Raw genomic sequence first — 20,818 nt, forward strand, 5'->3', positions numbered from 1 at the left:
GGCTGAAAGCTGCCCTTCGCTGTCGTTTCTCATGCTGTGATGCAAAACGCATATTTTGATAATGCATCGCCCAACTCCTCTTGCTTTCGCCCCTTCAAGGTTAATCACCCTCGGGAAGTCCAGGGGCGCCACAGGCACCTGCCTGGGGACCCGCCTTCACTACCCTGCGACGCCAGACCTCGGCCAGGGGTGATTCCCACACCTCAGCCAGGCCTTGGGGTCTCCAAACCCGTATCGGAGGAGGAAAGATTCCGCCGCTCCCGGGGCACATCCCGGCGGCCGGCGCGGGGAACAACCGTCCCCGGCAGGGCCACCTCCAGCACGGGCCGCCGCTGCCGGGGCGGGCGCCGGAGGAGGCGGGGGCAGCGGCGAGACCTGCCCTGAGCGAGGGAACTTCTTAAAGTCCCGCCGCCTCCCGGCGCTCGGAGGAGTCGCGGGGGAGCGGCGGTATGGCCCGGGCGGGCGGCAGCGTGTGCCGCCGCTGCTGCTGCTGGGCGCTCGTTCTCCTGTGGGCGGCGGTGGGCGGCCGCGCAGGTGAGGCGAGCGGGGGCGCGGGGGGCGGCCGGCCAGAGCCCCCTCGCCGTGGTGGGGGGGACGACAGGAGTCACAGGGGCTGCCCCGCGAGTGTTTCCAGGCGGTCGGGAGGGTAGCCCGGCCCGGGCTCGTCTGCGGCGGAGGCTGCAGCTCTCCCGGGGTACCGCCGGGCTCCGCGCCCTGCCCGTGGCAGCCGTGCATCCGCCCCGTGCTGCCTGGGACGCGGGTGCGAGGCCGCCGCCACGGCGGGACCCCGCAGGCCGGGCTAGCTCCGCTCCCTCAGCGGCTGCTCCGCGAGCACCTCGTGCCCGGCGGCCGGGCCGGCGCGGCCGTGCTGCCTCGTGGGTGTTCGGTGCCGGCGCTTTCTAAACATGCTCCCAGTTCCCAGAAGGGGCGCGGGGATTTAAACTGAGGATCCAACAGGTGGTAAATTGCCTTGAGCTCCCAGCCGAGCTGGTTTTCAATGTCATATGCAGGCACGGGAATCGTTCGGGATGAAGACTTCGTTGTGGTGCTGTGGCCTACAGCGTGCTGCAGCTTGTGACTAGCAGAGTTTTAGTGCTGCCTTGTGGGGTACAGGTCATGGTCTGTGCTTCAGCGCTCATACGGAATCCCAGAATGGTTTGAGTTGGAAGGCACCTTAAGGATCACCTTGTTCCAACCACGCTGCCTCGGGCAGGGACAGAGTATCTCACTCTTGTGCTGCTTTCAATAAATTCTGAAGGTTTTAAAGGCTGGATTTGGTGCTTATCTTCCAGGAATTTCCCAGTTAATGTATGAAGTGCCACAAACCAAGGAGAAATTCATGTAACAGTTGTTTCAACGTGTGCAAAATATTATAAGCATATCGTTTTGTGGGCAGTCCTATCTCATCTTGCAGACATACTTTCAAAACTTTACCTGGATCGGCAAAAACTTCAGTTAGGAAGAGGAAAGGGAGGGTCAGCTGTAAATTATCTAGAGGAAATGAAAGGAAGTTTAGGCTATGAAGTAGTTTCATCTAATGCCCAACTGATTTCTAGCATCATAATTGAGTTACTAGGAAAGCTACAAAGGAGCAAATAGAAATGCCTTTAGGCTATTTAATAGAGTAAATGGCTTTCAACATTGTGAATTGTCTAGATTCCATTGTTTGGGTTTTTAAAAATTGGTTCATTGTTCTTTAGCACTTTGAATGCCTTGAAGGTTATTCATCATACACTTTGGAAAATGTTTCTAGAGAACGTTCTTTAATATGACTTAAATTGAGGTGCTCTGACATTAGTGAAGCTACTTGTTGAATGGCTGGTTTTGTTTCCTCTGGGTGACCTATACTAGGTACCTATAACTGTTTTGGCAAATTTGCTGAGCTTTACTAGTAAGTATCCTTGTGAACATGAAAACCATACAAGACTGAAACTCTTAATTGATAGGTCACATTTGAATATTACTTTTCACTGATGTAAGCACAAATCAAGGCATTAGGCTTCAAAGGACAGGCCTGTTGGAAGCAAATTGAAAAATTACTTAGACCCGAAATGCATGAGGAAATAGGATTAATTAAGGCCAGTAGAGTAGAAAACACAAATAGCTTATTTTCAGGCAGATCAAGAAAGCATTTTCTCCTTTATTTGAAAATTACTGGACTTTGTTAATTTCTTGTGGGGTTTAAGCTAATCTCTAAAGAAGCCCTGAAATATTTTTGTTTTGTAATAGATTCCAGTCATAACCATATATTGAAATCTCCCTTGTTTAGAGTTATACAGCCTTTCAAAAATAGTTTAACTGCTGCTTCTAAAAAAATAAACACATGGATAGGCAGGGTCAGAGGAGTGTCACAAAGATGGTCAGAGGGATGGAGCACCTCTCCTGCAAAGGCAGACTGAGGGAACTGGGGTTGTTCATCCTGGAGAGACCTCACTGCAGCCTTCCAGTACCCAGAGGGGGACTATAAAAAGGAGGAAAATGGACTTTTTATACGAGCAGGTAGTGACAGAACAAGGGGTAGTGGTTTTAGACTGAAGGAGGGCAGATTGAGATTAGTTACAGGAAGAAATTCTTTACCATGAGGGTGCTGAGGCACTGGCACAGGCTGCCCAAGTAAGTTGTGGATGCCCCATCCCTGGAGATGTTCAAGGGCAGGTTGGATGGGGCCCTGAGCAACCTGGACTAGTGAAAGGTGATGAGGCCTATGGCAGGGAGGTTGGAACTAAGTGATTTTTAAGGTCACTTCCAAACTTTAACATTCTATGATTCTATAAAATTTTTAATGGAAAAGTAGGTCAAGGTCTTTCAAATTAAAACATTGAACAGAAACACCCTTATTATGGTTGACCTTAAATATTTAAATGCTATACTGTGATAATATAATCTTTACTACTGAACATTAGTTGTAGGAGAGGGTAGGTATACTGAAATCAAATGTGCAATTTTGTTCTAAATTTTTTTGTATTTTGAAGTGATGCAAAACTAGTTTTTGGTGAAACAGGAGAGCACTGTCTTCCCTATTTAGTGGAAAGTTTATGGGCAGAATCTATGAAGAACACCTCTACAAAAAAATAGCTTCACATTTGGAAAGCCACAGATAAAAATTAGTAGTTAACTACGGGTTTCCTTAACTACTAATTTTTCATATTAGTAGGAGATGCTCACAATTGTTAATTTAGCTTGTTACGTGTGAACCAACCAGTGTTCCATTGCTTGTGAGTTGGCTTGCTTGGCAGACTAAGGAAAAATACGAATATTATTTCTCACCCCCAGACCTTGTAGTTCTTTCATCCAGCAAGAGCTTTACTCATTTCTTTAATTATCAAGTCCAATAACCTAACTTGATATATATATGTTTTAAAAGCAACTTATAGCTGGGAAAGCCTAAGGAAAAGCAACTGTTGCATATTGCCAAATAAATCTTACTGGTGTTCTTAATGCATGCTAGGTGTTACTTTTTGGCTCTAATTTATCTAATAAATATTACTAGTAGTGTGCTTGTTAGATTGTCTTGAGCCATCTCCATACTGCTTTTCTTTCATTTTTCATCTTCTCTGTCAATTCTGCTTTTTTATTGCAGATTGCTGCTATTCCTTCATGTCTTTTTCACCATCTGCTTTCCTTGTGTTTCATCTCATGCCAGTCCTCTATCTTAGCATTTCCTTTAATTGCTTGTTTCATATTCTAATGCACATGTATGTATTTCTACTCTCCAGCTGCCACCAAGTAAAAGACAATATACTGTTTTAACATAACTTTTGAAATGCCTGTACTGAGCCCAAAAGGCAGAGAACAGATTTGGTGTTTCAGCTTAAAACCCAAAGGGACTGCTACCACCTCCTATTTTCCTGGCTGAATACCCTTTTCCCATTATTTAGAGAATAAATTTGACAGAAAGCTGATATTTGTCACTTGCTGTAGAAATTCCAGCACTCTCCCAGCTGTAGTCTCTGTTTCTGGATCTATATTTGGGAAAAGGGTTGATGTATCTTTAAAAGGAGGCCGCTTGAAGGAAGGCTCCTCCCAGTCCCCCTTTCCTGCAGAAAGGAGAAGAAACTCTTTTTTTCCAGGCTTATTCTGTCATTGCACTTCTGCATATCTCTCTCCCACCCCACTGGTCGTTGTGGTGAAACTGCATTGCTGATGCTGTGCAGTTCTCCTGGCTGGCTCATGGAGGGGAAGGATGATTCCACTGGCCCACCCCATCCCCCAGGATTTTGACTTGTTCATTGCCGTAGATAGTGTGTGCTTTGGTGTGTTACTGAGGTTATTCTAAGCAACACTGTTGTGGAATAGTTAGAGATTATCACAGTCTCTGATTTGTTGGAGTTCTAGCAGGCTGAACATTTGGAGGTCTTAACTTTGGTGATGAAAGGATGAGTTGTAGGTTCATGGAGACATTGCAATCGCTTTATATGCAAAAATTGACCAATATCGCTGCTGGGATAAGAGGTGCTAGGGCTCCTCTCTCACCCTCCAGAAATAAATGTAATATTAAAATTCAAATATAAATGTTATTCAATAGGAAGGCTCCTGTTTTCTTCAGAACTCAAACAGAATTGTTTGAAAATGTGCACATGTTTCTTGTATATCTGTATTCCATATTATACTTCTGGATGGTTTTCTTGGCAAAGGCAGTCCTGCTTGTTTAGATGAATAAGAATAAAATTGTACCAATTAGGTGGTACTAAATGCTTTGATTACATTGTAGTGTAGACAGGTTTATAAGCTTGTAGTTTTAACTCCAGCTGCAAGGTGAAATGAGTCAATCAAAAGAAAAAACCGTAATGGGAAATAGTGGTTTGCAGCACTGTTGTTAAACTGTAACAGCTACCTTGATGCTATTCCTTTAAAGGCCTCTCAAGGTTTGTTGCAAGTTCTCCTGTGATTTGATGTTTTCCCTTCTCTCCCATTGGCTTTGAGTCCTGGTTTTCTTCAGATTAAATTTGTCATGTAGGGAAGCTGGGACAGGGCAGACTCCAGGGGTAATTAAAAAAATTGTTTGGAGTTTTGAAAATAGCTCTGTGCGCTCATGCTCTGGCAGAGCATAAAACAAAGGAACCCAGCCCACTGTGCAAGTACCTGTGTCAGATGGGTCTGTCTGGCTTTGGCATCAACTTTCTTTTCCAAAGGAAAGCAACAGCTCTTTTGCTTTAGGCAGACACAGCTTCTGTATAGGTCTAATAGATATTCTGACATCACTATTTAGTTTGCAGGCACTAATAGCAATACCCAGCTGCCCTGATTCCCTTTGAATTCCAGCCACCTCTCCACAGCCTCCTGAAGATATGGAAACATGGTCATGGTTTGCCTTAGTTTGTTCTTTCTCTTTTTATCTGTTCCTCAACATCTTTGTTTACTGTGCAAGTAGTCTCTCCTCTGCCCTGCAATGGGCTTCTTGGTGGGAATCAGGCCTCCCATTTACTGCTGGACAGACAGAGTTCTGCTCTGACCCCTTGCATCACCCCCTCACAGAACTTCCTTTGCCCTGACTTTTTTGGTATATAAGCTTTAGCTTTGTAAGGTGGTCTTTGGCTTTCATCAGTGATGACCCTTATCAGCCTGCTCTTCAGTTCACAGATTTTTCAGTCTGAGTGATTCCCATGTTTACTTTTAATCTAAATAGCCTCAGTACCTGGCAGATGAAAAACATGTTTTTAAACACTGTGTTCCAAGTCCCTGAATTACTTCATCTCTGAATAGACTCATGTAACAACTTCTTTTCATAGAATGTGGAAAAAGCAAAGTTCTTTCACTACTAAGATTCTGGTTCTGCCAATACATTTGCTGTTCCCATGAGAAGTGTCTCTAGTATGTCATGAAGACTGACCTAGTGCAGAGTGGTACAAAGCCTAGCTGGAGGCTGGTAACAAGTGGTCTGTGCCAGGGGTTGATACTGGTCAGCATCTTCCTTGATGACCTGGGTGATGGGGCAGTGTTCCCTCAGCAAGTTAGCTGGTGATATGCCAGAGGGCTGTGCAGTCATTCAGAAGGACTGTTTATGAATTTATCCCTTAAAAGTTTTCAAATGATTCTTGGACCTCTGACATACAATTTTTAAAGTCTTCCCACAGTGATGTAGTAGTGATTTGATCAGTCATGCATAGAGAGCTGATGTAATCACAGCCCCTCTTAGAGAGAAGTCAATTAGAATTGTAGCGCGTGGGATTTTTTTGATGTTGTTTGTTTGGTGGTTTGGTTTGGTTTTTTTTTTCAGAAAGCAGTTTACCTTGCTCTTTGTTCTTCAGCTTTGCAGAATTAAAACACAAGAAATCAAGAATGTTTTTTAAAACAGCAGTCCAAATGGAACTCTGAGAAGTCTATTCCCCTCCTTCCTGTTTGTATCATGCTTGGGATCAATTCTATTTCAGATGCATGATAAACACTGTGTACCTTGTAAAGGATTGCATACCTGCTGTGCTTTTAGGTTTGTGATCCACTGTGTCCTACTGCCTCTGTTATGTCATCTCAGGAACTGGTTTAGAAAGCTTTTAGAAGTTTTTGAATCTTTAGGTGGAAAATTAAGTCAACAGTAGTTTATAATCCTCTGCAATTCCTAAGGCATACTGTCTTCTAAAGTTGCTTTTAATAAGATTTGTATAGCTTGTCTTCTGGGCCAGGTAAGGAAATACTTCTCAGAGTTTCATGTCAACACTCTGCTATGCTGGAGCTTGTCTTCTGGGCCAGGTAAGGAAATACTTCTCAGAGTTTCATGTCAACACTCTGCTATGCTGGAGCTGTACACTGAATGAGTTGTAGAAAACTTCCAGAAAAATAACATGAGAATGTTTAGCTGTGAGCTCTTGTAAAACTCCAGTTAGTCCTCATGCCCTTTTTCAGTATATTAGCATTAGCGTTGATCTCTGTAGTAGAACTAAACCTGATGGAAAGCTGTGAAATTAACTTTTTAAATTACCAAAATACTGTCTTGACATTTCAGTATTGCATAGTAAACACCTCTTATATTTGTTTCCCTTGTCTCCTTTCTTCTCCACCACAGAACTCTGCTATGCAACTGTGTACTGGAATAAAGCTGAAAAAATACTTCAGGTCAGGAATATGCTGGACAGGAGTGGCGATGCTTATGGCTTCTACAACAACAGTCTACAGAAAACAGGCTGGGGAGTCCTGGAGATCAGAGCAGGCTATGGCTCGCAGACCTTAAGCAATGAAGATATTATGTATGTTGCTGGCTTCTTGGAAGGCTATCTCACAGCTCCGTAAGTACCTCAGGAAGCAACTCAATTCATGGCACTTCCAGGGGATTTCTGTACTTGTGAGGTTTTTTGGTTGCTTTCATTGTCCTAAATTCCTTTCCTTTTAAACTAATGATACATTTTGCATCTGTGTGGTATTCTTATAATTAGCAGCAGGTACAAAGTATAGCTTCTTCATTATGGGATTAGGATGTGCCCTCCCTTCTCATCCTTCAGCATCTCCCAACACCTTGGTGGGATAGATGGGTATTGTATCTGTATTACTGCTTAAGTAATGTAATCACAAAATAATGTAAGTGTAAGGAAGTGCATAAGGAGTAGCAAAAAGTGTGGTTATTTCCCCAGCTTGTAGTTTGGTGGCTGATAAGGCAGTTGAGAGCAGCTCAGGCAGGGAGAAATGTTGCTAGCAAGGTCTGCAGGGCTTCCTTAAGGATGTTTTTCAGCAGATAATGTCAAGAAACTGCTGGAGAGCAGATACTGAAACTTCACAGCATGAGGAGTTGTCTTGGCCAACTTAAAAAAAACCCAAAACAACAACAACAAAACCCCAAAAACTATAGTCCTGGAAGCAGACTGGGGTGTGTCTAGAAGGGGTAGTGTTCTCCTGAAAGCCCCGAGGGACTGAGCCTTTCCCACAGTGCACATCTATGAAAAGTGAGAGAACTTTATACTTGTTACGAATCCAGTGCAGGGGTTTTTTCCTAAAATAAAACAAATAGAAAAATCCATAACCCCAAAAAATACCCCAATCAAACTTTGTTCTTTCCGTGGCTAAGTTGGAAGACAGAGTGATATTATGAAATATTCCCTGATAGCAGATGGCGGTGCTAGGTTTGACTTGATAATCTTAAGGGCCTTTTCCAATCTTCTAAGTGATTCTGGGATTCTCTATAGCTGGTGATACAGCTAAGAACATGACACGTGGCTTATTGTTGAACAAGCTCCATCTTTTGCTCTATCAACGTATTCATAGGAAGAGAAAAATGCCAAAATTCTGATGCTGGGAGGAGTTTGCAATGGCTGCTGTGACTTGACTTTTCGGCTCCACCAGTTTTGCTTTTGGAATACTGAAATAAATACCCATAGTCTGTGTTGCACAGGCCAGCAAGGGAAGGTTGTCTGCTGAACATTTGTCAGATACAGCTGCTGGACAAGATTATAATTCATTTAATTAGTAAGATATTTTAAGATCAGTTAATATTTATGGATAGTTCTCTGGGCATATGATAATGTGATTCTCTAGTAGGTTTTACTGGTGAGGCACCTAGGTCTCTGGAAGTGTATAAAGGAAATTCAATAAAGTAATATTTGTCAATAACAAAACACTTCTGAGGGAGTGAAGGAATCCTAAAATCCATAGTACACAAACTGTACTCCAGACAGGAAAGGGAATTAAGCTCATGAGAGATCTGTTATTTGGTGTGAGAAGTTACTGCCTTGCCCTGTTTGGCCAGTTTATGTAAACTATCCCTAAATCTGGGGAATGCTAGCATTACATCTAGAATATTGTTAAAATTGGGTATTGTTCAACAGGTTTTTTTCCTAAGGCTTTACCTAGGTGTGTTAATCAATAGGTGATTAAGCTTAAGTTTTGTCATAGTACAGGTAGCCCAGTCCATGCTAAGCTCAATTAGATGGTAAGTAGTGCTTTAGTAGGAACAACTCACACCCTTTCCTCTTCTGCCTCCACAGTAGATTTGTGTCTTCCTGGGTTTGAAACAAACTTAAGTATGTGTCTGCTCCTTTTTAATTGGTTTGAATCTGAAACAGTGTCTGCAGGGATTTATCTGATGTCTTATTCTAGGCTAACTTTTGGAGGAAGGAGGTTTTCTCTCTTTTTTTTTTCCCATGTGTGTTAAGTGAAGATTCACAGAAGTGAAGTTATCCAAGTTGTTCTCCTCAAGGCTTTTGCCTTCTGCAGGTTATGTGCTTACTGAGCTTGGTTCCTAGCCCTGGCTGCTGTTACTCTAGGGCTAAAAGCTCCAGCACTGAGTGGCTCTTTGTAAAGAAGTGGATGTAGCAGAACTAGTAATGAACAGAAGTGAAGCTGAGGGTTTGTATTAATATGGAAAAGTATGGTTTGAGACTTAGGCTTTTAAGCAAAATGGGAAATTCAGCTGTTTGAAAGGAGATTAAGTGCAAGAGTGGGTTAAGATGCAAAATCAGAAGTAGCCAAAGTCTGCCTTTTCTGGGGAGACTTTTTGAGAAAATCCACCAAGAAATCTCCTGGCAAGTGCAAAATCTGAAATTGCTTGCTGTCAATAAAATGAGTATCAAATATTATACATACTGTCTGAGTTTAATTTTTTTGGCTATTTCTTTGCCCCACTGTCCATCTGTAACTGCATTGCAAGCGCCTTTCTCTCTGTGAGTTACAAACAAGTTTTTTCTGTCAGGTTGTGTAAAGCTATTTTGGATAAAGAAGGCTTCTCCAGAAGCTAATACCTTCTGAAAATGTTTCAGGTAAGGAACAGAGATGAAATAGTGATATACTTTCTTGACCCTTGATAAGACAGAGAACCTGCTACTTCAGGTTTTAGCTGCATGACCTTGGTGGGTTTTTATTTGGCAAACTGCAACTAATGAATCCTTTTATAGACTGTATTTGCAATTTCTTAAATTGCAGAAGTGAGAACTCCCTGAGTCTGCAGATGTTAAGATTGCACTCAGAATTCCATTTCTCCTTCATCTAGCTTAGAAATTTAGAGAATCCTCATTAAAATGCAGGCAGATGTTCTTTCTGTGGAACAGTTAAACAAGTCTTCTGGAGTAAAACTGGGAAACAGCCTTTCTCAATCAGTAACTCTATTCCCATCAGACTGCCTGACCCATTTAGCCTGTTTTAAGGAAACTCTAGCACCATCACAACTCTCCTTAGAGAAGGTGTCTCTACACACTATTGTTCTACTTTTGCACACATTAGTGTCCACAGCTCCAGCTTCCCTTTTAAGTTCTTGGTAAGAACAAGGGAGAGTGTAGGTACGTGTTTAGCTTTGGGGAAGGCTTTATTTGCATTGTCAGCCACTTAGCTGCTGCAGTGAAGACCCTTATGTGACTTACCTGTACAAGCACCTCAGGTTGTTCAGGCACAGCCTTCCAATGTGAAAACATGGGGTGTGCTTGGTAATTGAAGAGCTTTTTAGTACATGGCTACCTGTAGTCTGAACATCTCCATGGTCTCCAGCTGTCTTGCATCCATATGTTGTAAAGACTCCATGAAGCAGACCCAGGGTGGCTCTTTGCAGAAATCCTAGCAGTCCTGCTCGGAATAGCTCTGATGTGATGCATTGATAGGATGGAAATATTGGTGCCTGAACCCATGTTAAAGTACAGCTTCCTGCAGAAGCTGTTGGATGAGCAGGAGGTCCAACTTGGCCTGCAATTTGGAGACCTTCGGGAATTCTCAGCTAGCTCAGATCTCACATTACTTGTAGGGCATGAAGGAGAGTTTCCAGACACAGCTAGGCCTTTAGCATATAAGCAAAAGAGTGATAAAGTCTCTCTCTGAAAAGTATATGCCTTGCCTATAGTAGGAACCTAAACAGTCTGTAAAATAATGAGATTTTAAAAAAAAATCAAAATATGAAACATGCTAGAACTGTTTTATCTTGGATTACTGGGGCATAATTAATTTCAGCTCTAACTGTATAGGTCAGTGGTAGAGAAAACAATAGTCAGACCAGTTTTCCAGTGATGGCAGAAATCTAAGTCTTCTCTAGAGTATGCTTCATCTTCTTAGTGTTGACACCTGATTCAGAGTATGAGAGTATCCATATGTTTTTAAAATGCCTAGTTAGACATTGGATAAATTGAATCCTAATGTCTGTAGTGTCTGGGGATCCAAGCACTTGTTTTTATCCCAAATCTCTCACCTTTCTGCAAAGTCCAGTCATATCATCTGGCCAAGGAACTTGCTCTGGCTTTCTTAGGTATGAATTTCCTTTCCCCATTTCTAACAGAGAAGTGTTAATGAGGCCTGACTTTACTTAGTGGCAGAACACATCTAAATCTGTGACATTATTTTAAATCAGTTCCAGCTGGGACATGCCAGGTGCCTAAAAACAGCATTTAAATTTGAAGCAACGTTAATTTTACTCTTCCTCATATAGCCTCAGCTGACCGGAGTCCTGTCGTCTTCCTTGCTAATTTAAAGAAGGAGGACTCTGCTTTTCTGGTTTTAGGTTTGGAATTCTTGTCCCAGATTTGCAATTGCCTTGTGTTTGGCTGTAGATGTAGTTGCAAAGCCTTACTGTAGTGATCTAATTTAATTCAGAGAATAATGCCCTTGCAAAACACACAAGCCATGCACATAGAAGCTTTGTTAAAGCAAAAAAAAAAAAACAACCAAAACTGAAGAGAGCAACTGGGGGAAAAATTCTTGATAACCTTGATCATTAAAAAAAAAAATCAATTCCAGGAATTGTTTGTCCTCTGTTAGCAAATAAGAGTGAAACCATTAAAGAAGGTGTTTTCAGTCACAATTCTAACCTAACCCAGTCTCTACATCAGTCATGACAGCTTAAAGATACTACTGCTGTAAAATCTGCATAACTTCTGAATGCAGAATAGAGAGTAGAGCTGATGGTTGAGTTGGAAGCCTGATCATTGGTCCTGGCTTAGGCAGTGGTTAGGCCAGTATCCCAGCTGGATTTTATCTTCCTCATCTGGCTCTAATCACTAAATTATCATCTGCCAGATGGACCAACCTGTGCTATTTGCTCCTCTTTAGTGACATGAGAGCTCTGATTTCCAGTATAGAGTATGTTTTGTATGATTTCTAGTATAGAGTATGTTTGTTTTTAGTTCCCTTCCTAAAATTACTTGGGATTTTTATTTGCCAAATTCTCTGTGAATATGCCGGGGCGGAGAATATTTATCTGTTTCTCCAATTTTCTTGCAGTCTTCTGGAAGTAGATTATGATATTTTATGTAGTCTTGCTTTACATGGGGGACAGAAAACTCTAGAACTAAAAATTGTTGCTGCAGTTTTGTGAGAAATGTAATGGTGCAAAGCTGTTGAATGCTCCCCTCTTGTCCCAGCATCTCCCTTCCACAACTTAACTCAATCTACAAATGAAAACAAATCACATTTTTGCTGGATTACTGTTTTGCCTGAACGTGTGAGACAATAAGATTTGATTGTCAGAATGGTACCAGAACTGAGATAAGAAGCAGCAGGATCATGCTATCAAATTCATGCAATTGTCTGGGAATGGGGCAAGGGACAGAAAGAGGGGAGAAGAGGTCAGTAGATGATTCTGTAGTCATCAGCAAACCATTCTCTCTATCTGTATTCTTTAATTATGCCCTGAGGGAAACTGGGAAGAACTCCTGTCTGCATCCCTCCCAGAGAAAGCTGCTCTCACAAGTTTTATTACAGGAATTTTGCCCTGCTGGCATATGCTTTCCTTGAGGCTGGTATCTGTTTCTCAGTGCTGTTTTCTTTCTCTCAGCACTTGCTAGAAGATAAATGTACTGATGACGGATGTAATTCTATCTCTATCAACTCCAGACCTCAGTGATATAATTCTCTGCTGATGTCCCCCTTTTTTTTTTACAATTTAATCAGTGACTGAAAAAAATGTTGGTTAAGTTTGACTCACATTAAGAGAAATGTTGAGGTTTTATTTTGGCTTGGATCAGACAATTACATTTCAGCTAAAAAGGAAGGGTGCCTTTAATTCTGGGCTCCTGAGCATTTTTTTAACAGTTGATTTCGTCTTGAAGTACTTCACTTCAAGAAAACAAACAAAAAAGCCCTAACCAACAAGCAACAAAGCCTTTTCAACTTCTGTTTTTAAAAGTTAATGTGGATAAAACAGCTAACTGAATTCAACAACAGAAAAAGCCACAAGAATTTTGGTCTCTATGAAGCTGAATCTATTTAAGACTGCCATGAGTGGGAGTTTCTGTGGTAACACGTAGGATCATTTTATACATGCTTAAAAATTGAGATATTTAGCTTAAACAGAAAGGAACATGGTTACTGGCAAGTAAAACCTGCTAGATATCATGCTGAAATTCTCTCTGAAGAGTGAAATGAACTGAATCAGCAAATTATATTACCTTTGCCTCTGTGTTTCTTGTGATTCCAAATAGCATAGGTCTCCAGAAAACTATTTTTGTTGTGCTTAAATTAATGTGATAATGCTTTCAAGATGCTTCTGGCCTACAATTATTCCCTGAAGGTGCAGTTTTTTTTATGAAGTAGTTAAATCTCATTCTTGCTTATCTTCTATCTTGTGCAGCAGTTTGAGCAGACATTGACAAAGTAATTTATTTTAAGTCACATTTTAACAATCCTTTTGTGTTACTTTTGCTCTTTGTCATGCACTGGAGTGTTTTCTGTGAGTAGGAAAAACTTACTTTGTGGACTGTGTTGCTTTTGCTGTCAATGCATGTTAATTAACTGGTTGGTAAACAGAAGATGCAAAGGAATAACTCCTGTTACTCTTGTTCTTTCAGGCAAATGTATGACCATGCTGCAAATATGTATCCACAGCTAATTAAGACTCCCACCATTCGAAGAGGAGTTCAGAATTTTATGGCGTATGTATTTATTTGCTAAAAATAAATCAATCAATGGAGTTGGAGTATGACAGAATTTTCAACCATACTCCAATGGAGTTGGAGTATGACAGAATTTTCAACCTTTTTTTTTTTCTCTTCCTTATGGGCTGAGGGAAGCATATGCTTCCTTTCCCTCTGATTGAATGCCATTATTATTAAAAGAAATTCTAAATATACATGAAGAAGTACATATACCCTTCCCTAATTCTGATTCTTTCCAAGAAATGTTTAAAACCATTGCTGCCAAAGGGTGGGGAAAATGTCAATGAATTCTGAAGGTCATTCTAGTAAAATTCCTTTTTTGAAAAGTTGATATTTTCAATATTACACTGAACAGTAGTCTCCTAGCACCTTAATCTTTTTAGCATTGTGTATCCTTTTCTTCTTCTGTTAGGTTAGTATTTTATTCTACCACCAGTGTAAATTCTATTCTAATCACAAAAGTTGTGATTCACTTTTCATTTTAATTGTAAAAATCAAAAGTAAAAAAAAAGTGTAGTTGCTCGAATAATGCAGCTACACTGGTGGAGAAACTACAATAGGAGAAGAACCAGGCCAGGTACTGGGAAACTCAGCTATGATTACCAATTATTTTAATCTCATTAGGCTTGTGTTTTTATTCCATTACAAATACTTGTGTGAAATGGTCACTTTTGGGGACTAATTTTTCCATATTTGCCTTGTCTTGCCCTTTCCATAAAGGGTTGAATATCTGACTGTTATTGGTGTGCATATATTAAGTTAATTAGTTTTAGCTTATCCAAAACATAGAACAAAGAATCTCAGTGCTCCCTTGCTATCATTTTTCAGCATTGCTGTGCTCCTCCTTATGAGAAAAATGGGATAGCTGCTGTATCAGTGTATATGTGTTTTTTCCTAGAATGATACGGCAAAGCAGCTGTATTCTCCAAGATGCATTGTTGGATGAAGGGGGGCAATACTAGGTGGCCTTGTATTGCTTTTCTATTGCCTCTTTCCTCAACTCCTGCATCACTGCTTTACTTTATAGCAGTTTTGTAATATGGATTGCTGTGTTGTCTTGGAAGTCCTTAGCCCTAGATGCTCTGACCATATCCCTATTTCCTTGGACATACTTCTTGCATCTTGTCGTTTCTAGAAAGCTAACTCTGGTTGGTTTTCTCACCATATGCTGCTGGAAGAGTTTGCTTCCTTTACAGGTTTGTCCTCTCAATTTGCTACTTTACATAGTGCTGGATGGACAGATACAAGAGGATGGAAGAGGCTAGCATCTGATTCTCATTTCTTGTGGTTCTTTTGTGGCTCTTTATGCACAGCAAAAGAGAGAATTCTGAGAGATCCTTACAATGTTGATGGCTCTTGCCCTAGGGTCTGTTCAACTTGTGTTGCCTCATGCCCTAAACCTGAGTGATTTGGCTCTTGACTGGATCTGGCACAGGGTACAATTGTTTGGCCTCCCACCTGTTACTCAGGAGGAGCAAAGACAGGGTTCTCAGGAAATGTTTGAGCACCACCAGCAGAAAGCTCAGAAAGGTTCATTGCACTTGAACCTGGGGGAGAGAAGGAGGCCCTTCAAATGTCAGTCTATTTTTATTCTTAAACAGACATTTAAAAGGGAATGTTTCATCCAACCTATCAAACACTTGTTTCCATTTACTGACTAAATCTGCTATAGCAAAATCCTCCACAAACACAAAGTTCAATTCCTTCTTTGACACTAAAATCTGGTAGAGGCACATGATTGTAGGGTATTTTGCTTAAGTCTGAACGTTTACACTTGGAGGATATAATGCTTATATCTGCAGGATTTCCAAAGCATGATTTGCCTCAGATCTTGAGTAAGACTGGACCATCTGGGTCATAATGTATTTGTCCCTTCCCTGCATTATCAATTATACTCTAAAACAACCCAAGAAAACCCCAACCTGTTTGTTCCTCTGCAGGAAGCAAGATCAATGGACAAGACAACAAATCAGAAATAATAAGGATGACCCATTTTGGAGGCATGCTGGCTATATTATTGAACAGTTGGATGGTCTGTACATGGGAGCCCTCGAGTGGGCTAAACTACATAAACTAACAGTAAGACTACTGCACGTCTTTTTTAGTAGCTGGGGCTGGGATGTCAGTGGACAAACATGGGAGAAGGGGATCCACTTTTTAAAAATAAAAACCAGAAATAGGCTACTTAGTGGCAAGTATGTATTCTGCATGTCATTCTGCAAAATCTTTAGTGGCTGTTCAGTGTAGATAATGCGACTGAGCCCTTGGCCCATGTAACCACAGATTCCTCACAAGGGGCTTGGAACCCTGAGCACTCATGGAATGATTAAGTTGGGGGTGGCTTTTGTATCCATGTGAATGTTTGAAGGACTGACACTTCTAAAGTGCTTGTTGCTGTCACTTTACAATTGTTATTAAGCAAATGACCCTTTAGGTATACCTGCAACAGCATGAATTAAAGCTTTCGTTCTTTTTTCCAAGCATTAGATTTCAAATCCTAAAAGCCTTACTATCCTGGAGTATGTTTTACTTTACTGAATTACTTCTCCTTTTCTGTCTTTTAAGTCTCAAAAATATATGGTTACAAAAGATGTGGTCTGTGTTGTGGCAGGTCAGATGGGATAGATTTTGGGGTTTTGTTGGGTGGTGGTTTAGTTGGGTTTTTTTGGTGTTTTTTCATCACTTGTTTTTCTTTAATTTCAATTAGAATTGAATTCCAGATCATCAATTTGTATGTAATAGCAGAGCTCCTTTAACTCCAGTAGAGATATGGCAATTATAATGCTGTCCTAAAGTCTAATATCTAATAGGTTTTTCAGTGTGAGAAGAAGGACTTGAGTAATTGTAGTTGACCTTCTTACCTAGGTTAATCATACCAAGAATTTTGAGAAGTTGGGAGTTCTGAATTGTAAACAATTGCATTTTAGTAAAATGTACATCTTTCTTGCATAGAAGTCACACTGGGGCTTTCATGGATGGGAAGCCAGCTCAAACTGGAAAAAAAAAAAAAAGGTGTTTGTAATAATAATCCATCCTGAGGGACCTGAGTTTATAGGAGAAAACACTAGAAACGTTGACTTTCTAGGAAAAGAACACATTAATATCCTTTCATAACTCCTGTATGTGAAGAGCCCTGTCAAGCTCATCAGGTTTTTGGCTTTTTTGCTGCTTTAGAATCTTTTAGATTCATGTGAGGAGAAGGGAAAAGTGCTGGTTTGTGTCTGAGTTACTTCTTTGTGATAGGCATGTCCTGCCTGTAAAGTGTGTTCCCTGATGCTTGCTTATTTAACTATGCACTAAAAAGCACTGACCTCTGAAGTGTTTGAATAATTTTTATCCTCTCTTTAGAGATCTCACTAACATGTCTATATAAGAATGGTGCATTTGGTGAAAGTTCAGATGTGTGGTTCAGGCTGAAATATATGTGTCCTCCATTCTTCAATTATATGCATGAAATATTTTTTCTTTTCCTGGATGTACTTGCAGCAATTGGTGGAACTTATTTTGACTCTTTTCCATGCCAGGCACAATTTTAGCTTTGGACTTTATCACCTATGTTGAGATGCATATACTTTTATTCCAAGCAAAAAATGTTCACTGTGTATGTATTTCTTACTTGAAATGGTGCTGCTGTTTCCTCTCTTTGCCACAGCCACTAAGTTAACATCAGTCCTTCTCTTTGAGTACATTTTGGACAGCTGCTCTTGCAGCCAGGTCCTTAGGTTTTCTTGGCATCAGAATGATACCTGACATTCTGTAAAATATTCTGTAAAAGTACAGGGAGTTCATTTTGTTGGACACCATGATACTTTTCAAATCCTTTTGAGAGATTAGGCTGCCACTGTGTGTGCATATTTATTGCTGTTAGGATGTCCTTAGGATGTCCAAGGAAACAGACCTTGAAGGCTGTTGCTGTGAGCTTACATGGGCAATAAAAACAGGTGCAGCTGCAAAGCTTCTGGCTGGTATTCTAGATTTGGCACATCCATTTATCTGAGAATCAGCTCGGCTTCTGTAAACTGTTGGCACTTAAAAGTCCCAACTAAACTCACAAACCAACCAAACAAGCAAAAACACCACCAGTATCTTCCTTATTCCTTGTGATTAAAGAAATCTACCATCCCAAGTGCAAATAAATTTACCTAGTAGATTACTTTTTTTCTTAAGTATTGTACTTTAGTTCTATTAACCCAATTGTTTTGGTTTTGGCTTTTTTTGGACAACAACTCCAGTAACAAATACTTTTCTGTTACTCAATTCTCAAAATAAAACAATCAAAGAAATTTCATAATGAAAGTCTCTGTAACAAATTCTGTATGTTTTTAAAAGCAAATCTAATTCCTATAGCACATTTTCCTCAATGCTTTGGAAGTCTCTTCTTACCTCTTTCCTTTAGTAGATACTATTTTGTTTCATTAATAAATTAATCCTTTCCATGTGTTTATTGTCTTTGGATTATCATCATCAGGAACAAGTCTATCTTTTGATGTCTAGTAGTTCAATAGTTTGAATTCATGGTGGTGATGAACATCAGAAATATTAAAAAATACCTCTTGTATGAATTGGGGCATTTTTATTTTCCTTTTTTTTTACCCACACTCAAACAAAACAAAAGAAACGCCCTAAACCCCAAACAAACCAAACCAAAACTCAACATATGACAGTCTGTATTTTGTTGCCTGATGTTCTGATGTTCTACTTGCTGTTGGGAAAGCTCTGTGTACTTCTAAATTCAACATATTATTCTGCATATGTAGAGGAGAATTGTTCCCACTGGCTTAAGCTTATATAAGAGTAAATGCTGTAGAAGAAAGGCTAGGAAGGTTTTCCCCTTAACTCCCAAAATACCAGAGACGTGAGAAAGAGAAGGGGAAGAGGAGATAGTTTCAAGGTTCTTATGTTTCCCTGCAGCATGACTGTTCAGACATAGACAGGATGGTCTCCTGAACCCTGAGAAGGTATTTGGTTGACATGGATATGCTAAAAGAGATAAAGGGGATGAAGAAAAGCAGCTGTGTATATGGAGTCTGTGAACTGTAACACTGGGCATTGGGCAGAGTTTTATAGAACTATTTCCTTTTCAGGAGAATGAAAACAAGCTGTTGCATAACTAATCTGCTTTTAATTTTTTAATTCTGTTTTCTGGTACTATGCATGGTAGTTTGAAACCAGAGCCAGATACTTCTTAAGTGAGAGCTGGGTTGTGTGCACACAAGTAACTCTGAAATGTTCTGTTTTTCTGCTCTCACCTAAAATTCAGATTGCTTTATTTGAATATTGTAGAACCATTGTGTCTGCCACAAGTAACTGAGCCTTACTGCAGAAAGAAAATCTGGACTTTGAATGATTTGGTAGTAGCACTAGTATATATATATTTTATTCTTTCTGAAGGAAATGCTTTGTATTGTTTTGTTCTAAACTTTGGGTTTTTTGTTCCTTGGAGTCCTGAGGACTATTTTAGGTAGATTCTTCCATTAAGACCTGCATGAAGGCAATGTACATTGCAAACTTCTGTATTTTGAATTTGATATTTACAAGTATCATTAAGAGTGATGTCAAAATTTGAATACATCTCTATGTTAAAATGTTACATTATTCCATCTGGTTTAGCAGCATTTTATATCCAGTAAACAAACCCAACCCTTTTGTCAGGACAATTTCTGAGGGAGGGGCACTGAAAGAAGATAAAGCCTTTTCATCTGCCTAATGCTCTTCCAACACTGTGATTCATCTTGGGCTTGTCTATGCAGGGATATTACTCTTGAATAAGGAGGTGTCAGAGTTTTAAATGCTAGAATGACTCCAGGATAGATCTCTATTTATACTTCCTTATTTTCTACTCAAAGTGCTCAGGCTTGACAAGTTACTGGAAAACAATTGTTACAGAATAACTTGCTTATTTTAATGTCCCATGTAACCAAGCCTTTAGGGCTTGTTCTCTCCTTTCTGCTGCCCTTTGTAAGTTTATTTCTGCCTTCCTTGGATGTAACTCAAACTCAAATTGATTTTTTGTTTTGCTATTCAGGACAGCACCCTAGAGGAGACAGACAATCTAGCAAAAGGACTTTTGATGTGGCTTTACCACCTCTCTGCTTGTCAGTTTAGTTCATTCATTCTTCTTCAGGATCTAAATAATGTTTATAAGGAGTTTTTCTGACATTGCTGAATGAGATGGGAAAAAGTGATTACAAAAAATTGTAATATGCCCTCTATCATGCATTGTTATGATGCAGTTTTTTGGGTCTAATTCTTGCTAGTGGACACTGATTAACTCCTCATAGAGAAGATTTCTTCATATATCCTGGAAATCAGCAGTAGTTTTTGCAAAACTGGGACTCTCAGCTGTGTTGTGGCAGATGCTTAAGACCACTCCTGATGGGGTCTGCAGTGCAGATTCTTGTGTCTTCTGTTTGAATGCATTGTTTTACTGAGACTCCAGAGGAGCACAGTGCTTATGTGCTTATGTCACATGAGACAGTCTTAAACACAAAACCAGGTTTATTCAAGGAGAGTAATGAATTTTTGGAAATAAACTAGAACAAAATTTGCTTGACCCTCAAAAGGGAGATGAAAACAGAACTCTAGGGGATGCTCAACAACTTAGTCCTCTTTTGCATCTCTGATATTTTGGCTGGCTTTGGCAGCTGGCAGCCTAATCTCACCCAGTGCCTTAGGAATTTGCATAACCTGTGCTTTGAGTGGGTCTTTCCTCCTGCTCTCTGGGCACCTTTCTGTGCCTATTGTTCTGAAAGCTTCATTGCTTGGCACTTTTGTTCTAATTTGAATGGACTTCCTAATAGTTACAGAAGTTTTAATTTGTAGTGATGGTAAGAAAGCACAGAAATGTGAAACTTTTTAAAAATACACAGGCAATTCTGACCATTGCAGTATCAATGTAGCTACCTGTAGATATTACAGTGAAAGCAGCTTTTATGAAGGAGAATATGGAGTGGTAGCAAATGGGTGTCAAGTACAATTAAAATATCTTGATTGCTGGAGCAATCTCATGCAAGCCAGTTTGCTCCGTTCCTGGTGGTACTGTACAGTGA

The 20,818-nt window shown here is 40.3% G+C and overlaps 1 protein-coding gene across 1 annotated transcript in view; it reads left to right on the forward strand.

Moving 5' to 3' along the window:
* Positions 1 to 394: 394 nt before the first annotated feature.
* The window catches only part of PLBD1 (phospholipase B domain containing 1), a 38,235-nt gene continuing 17,811 nt past the window's right edge, over positions 395 to 20,818 (forward strand). Inside the window, exons 1-4 of the mRNA XM_071423077.1 lie at positions 395 to 534; positions 7,001 to 7,220; positions 13,683 to 13,766; positions 15,710 to 15,848. Coding sequence (XP_071279178.1) covers positions 450 to 534; positions 7,001 to 7,220; positions 13,683 to 13,766; positions 15,710 to 15,848 — 528 coding nt within the window. The 5' untranslated portion in view covers positions 395 to 449. The remainder of the gene's footprint in view (positions 535 to 7,000; positions 7,221 to 13,682; positions 13,767 to 15,709; positions 15,849 to 20,818) is intronic.

Source organism: Agelaius tricolor, unplaced genomic scaffold (genome assembly GCF_023055355.1).
Source record: "Agelaius tricolor isolate 1412-34295 unplaced genomic scaffold, bAgeTri1.0.p SCAF_3, whole genome shotgun sequence".
Classification (NCBI taxonomy): Eukaryota; Metazoa; Chordata; class Aves; order Passeriformes; family Icteridae; genus Agelaius; species Agelaius tricolor.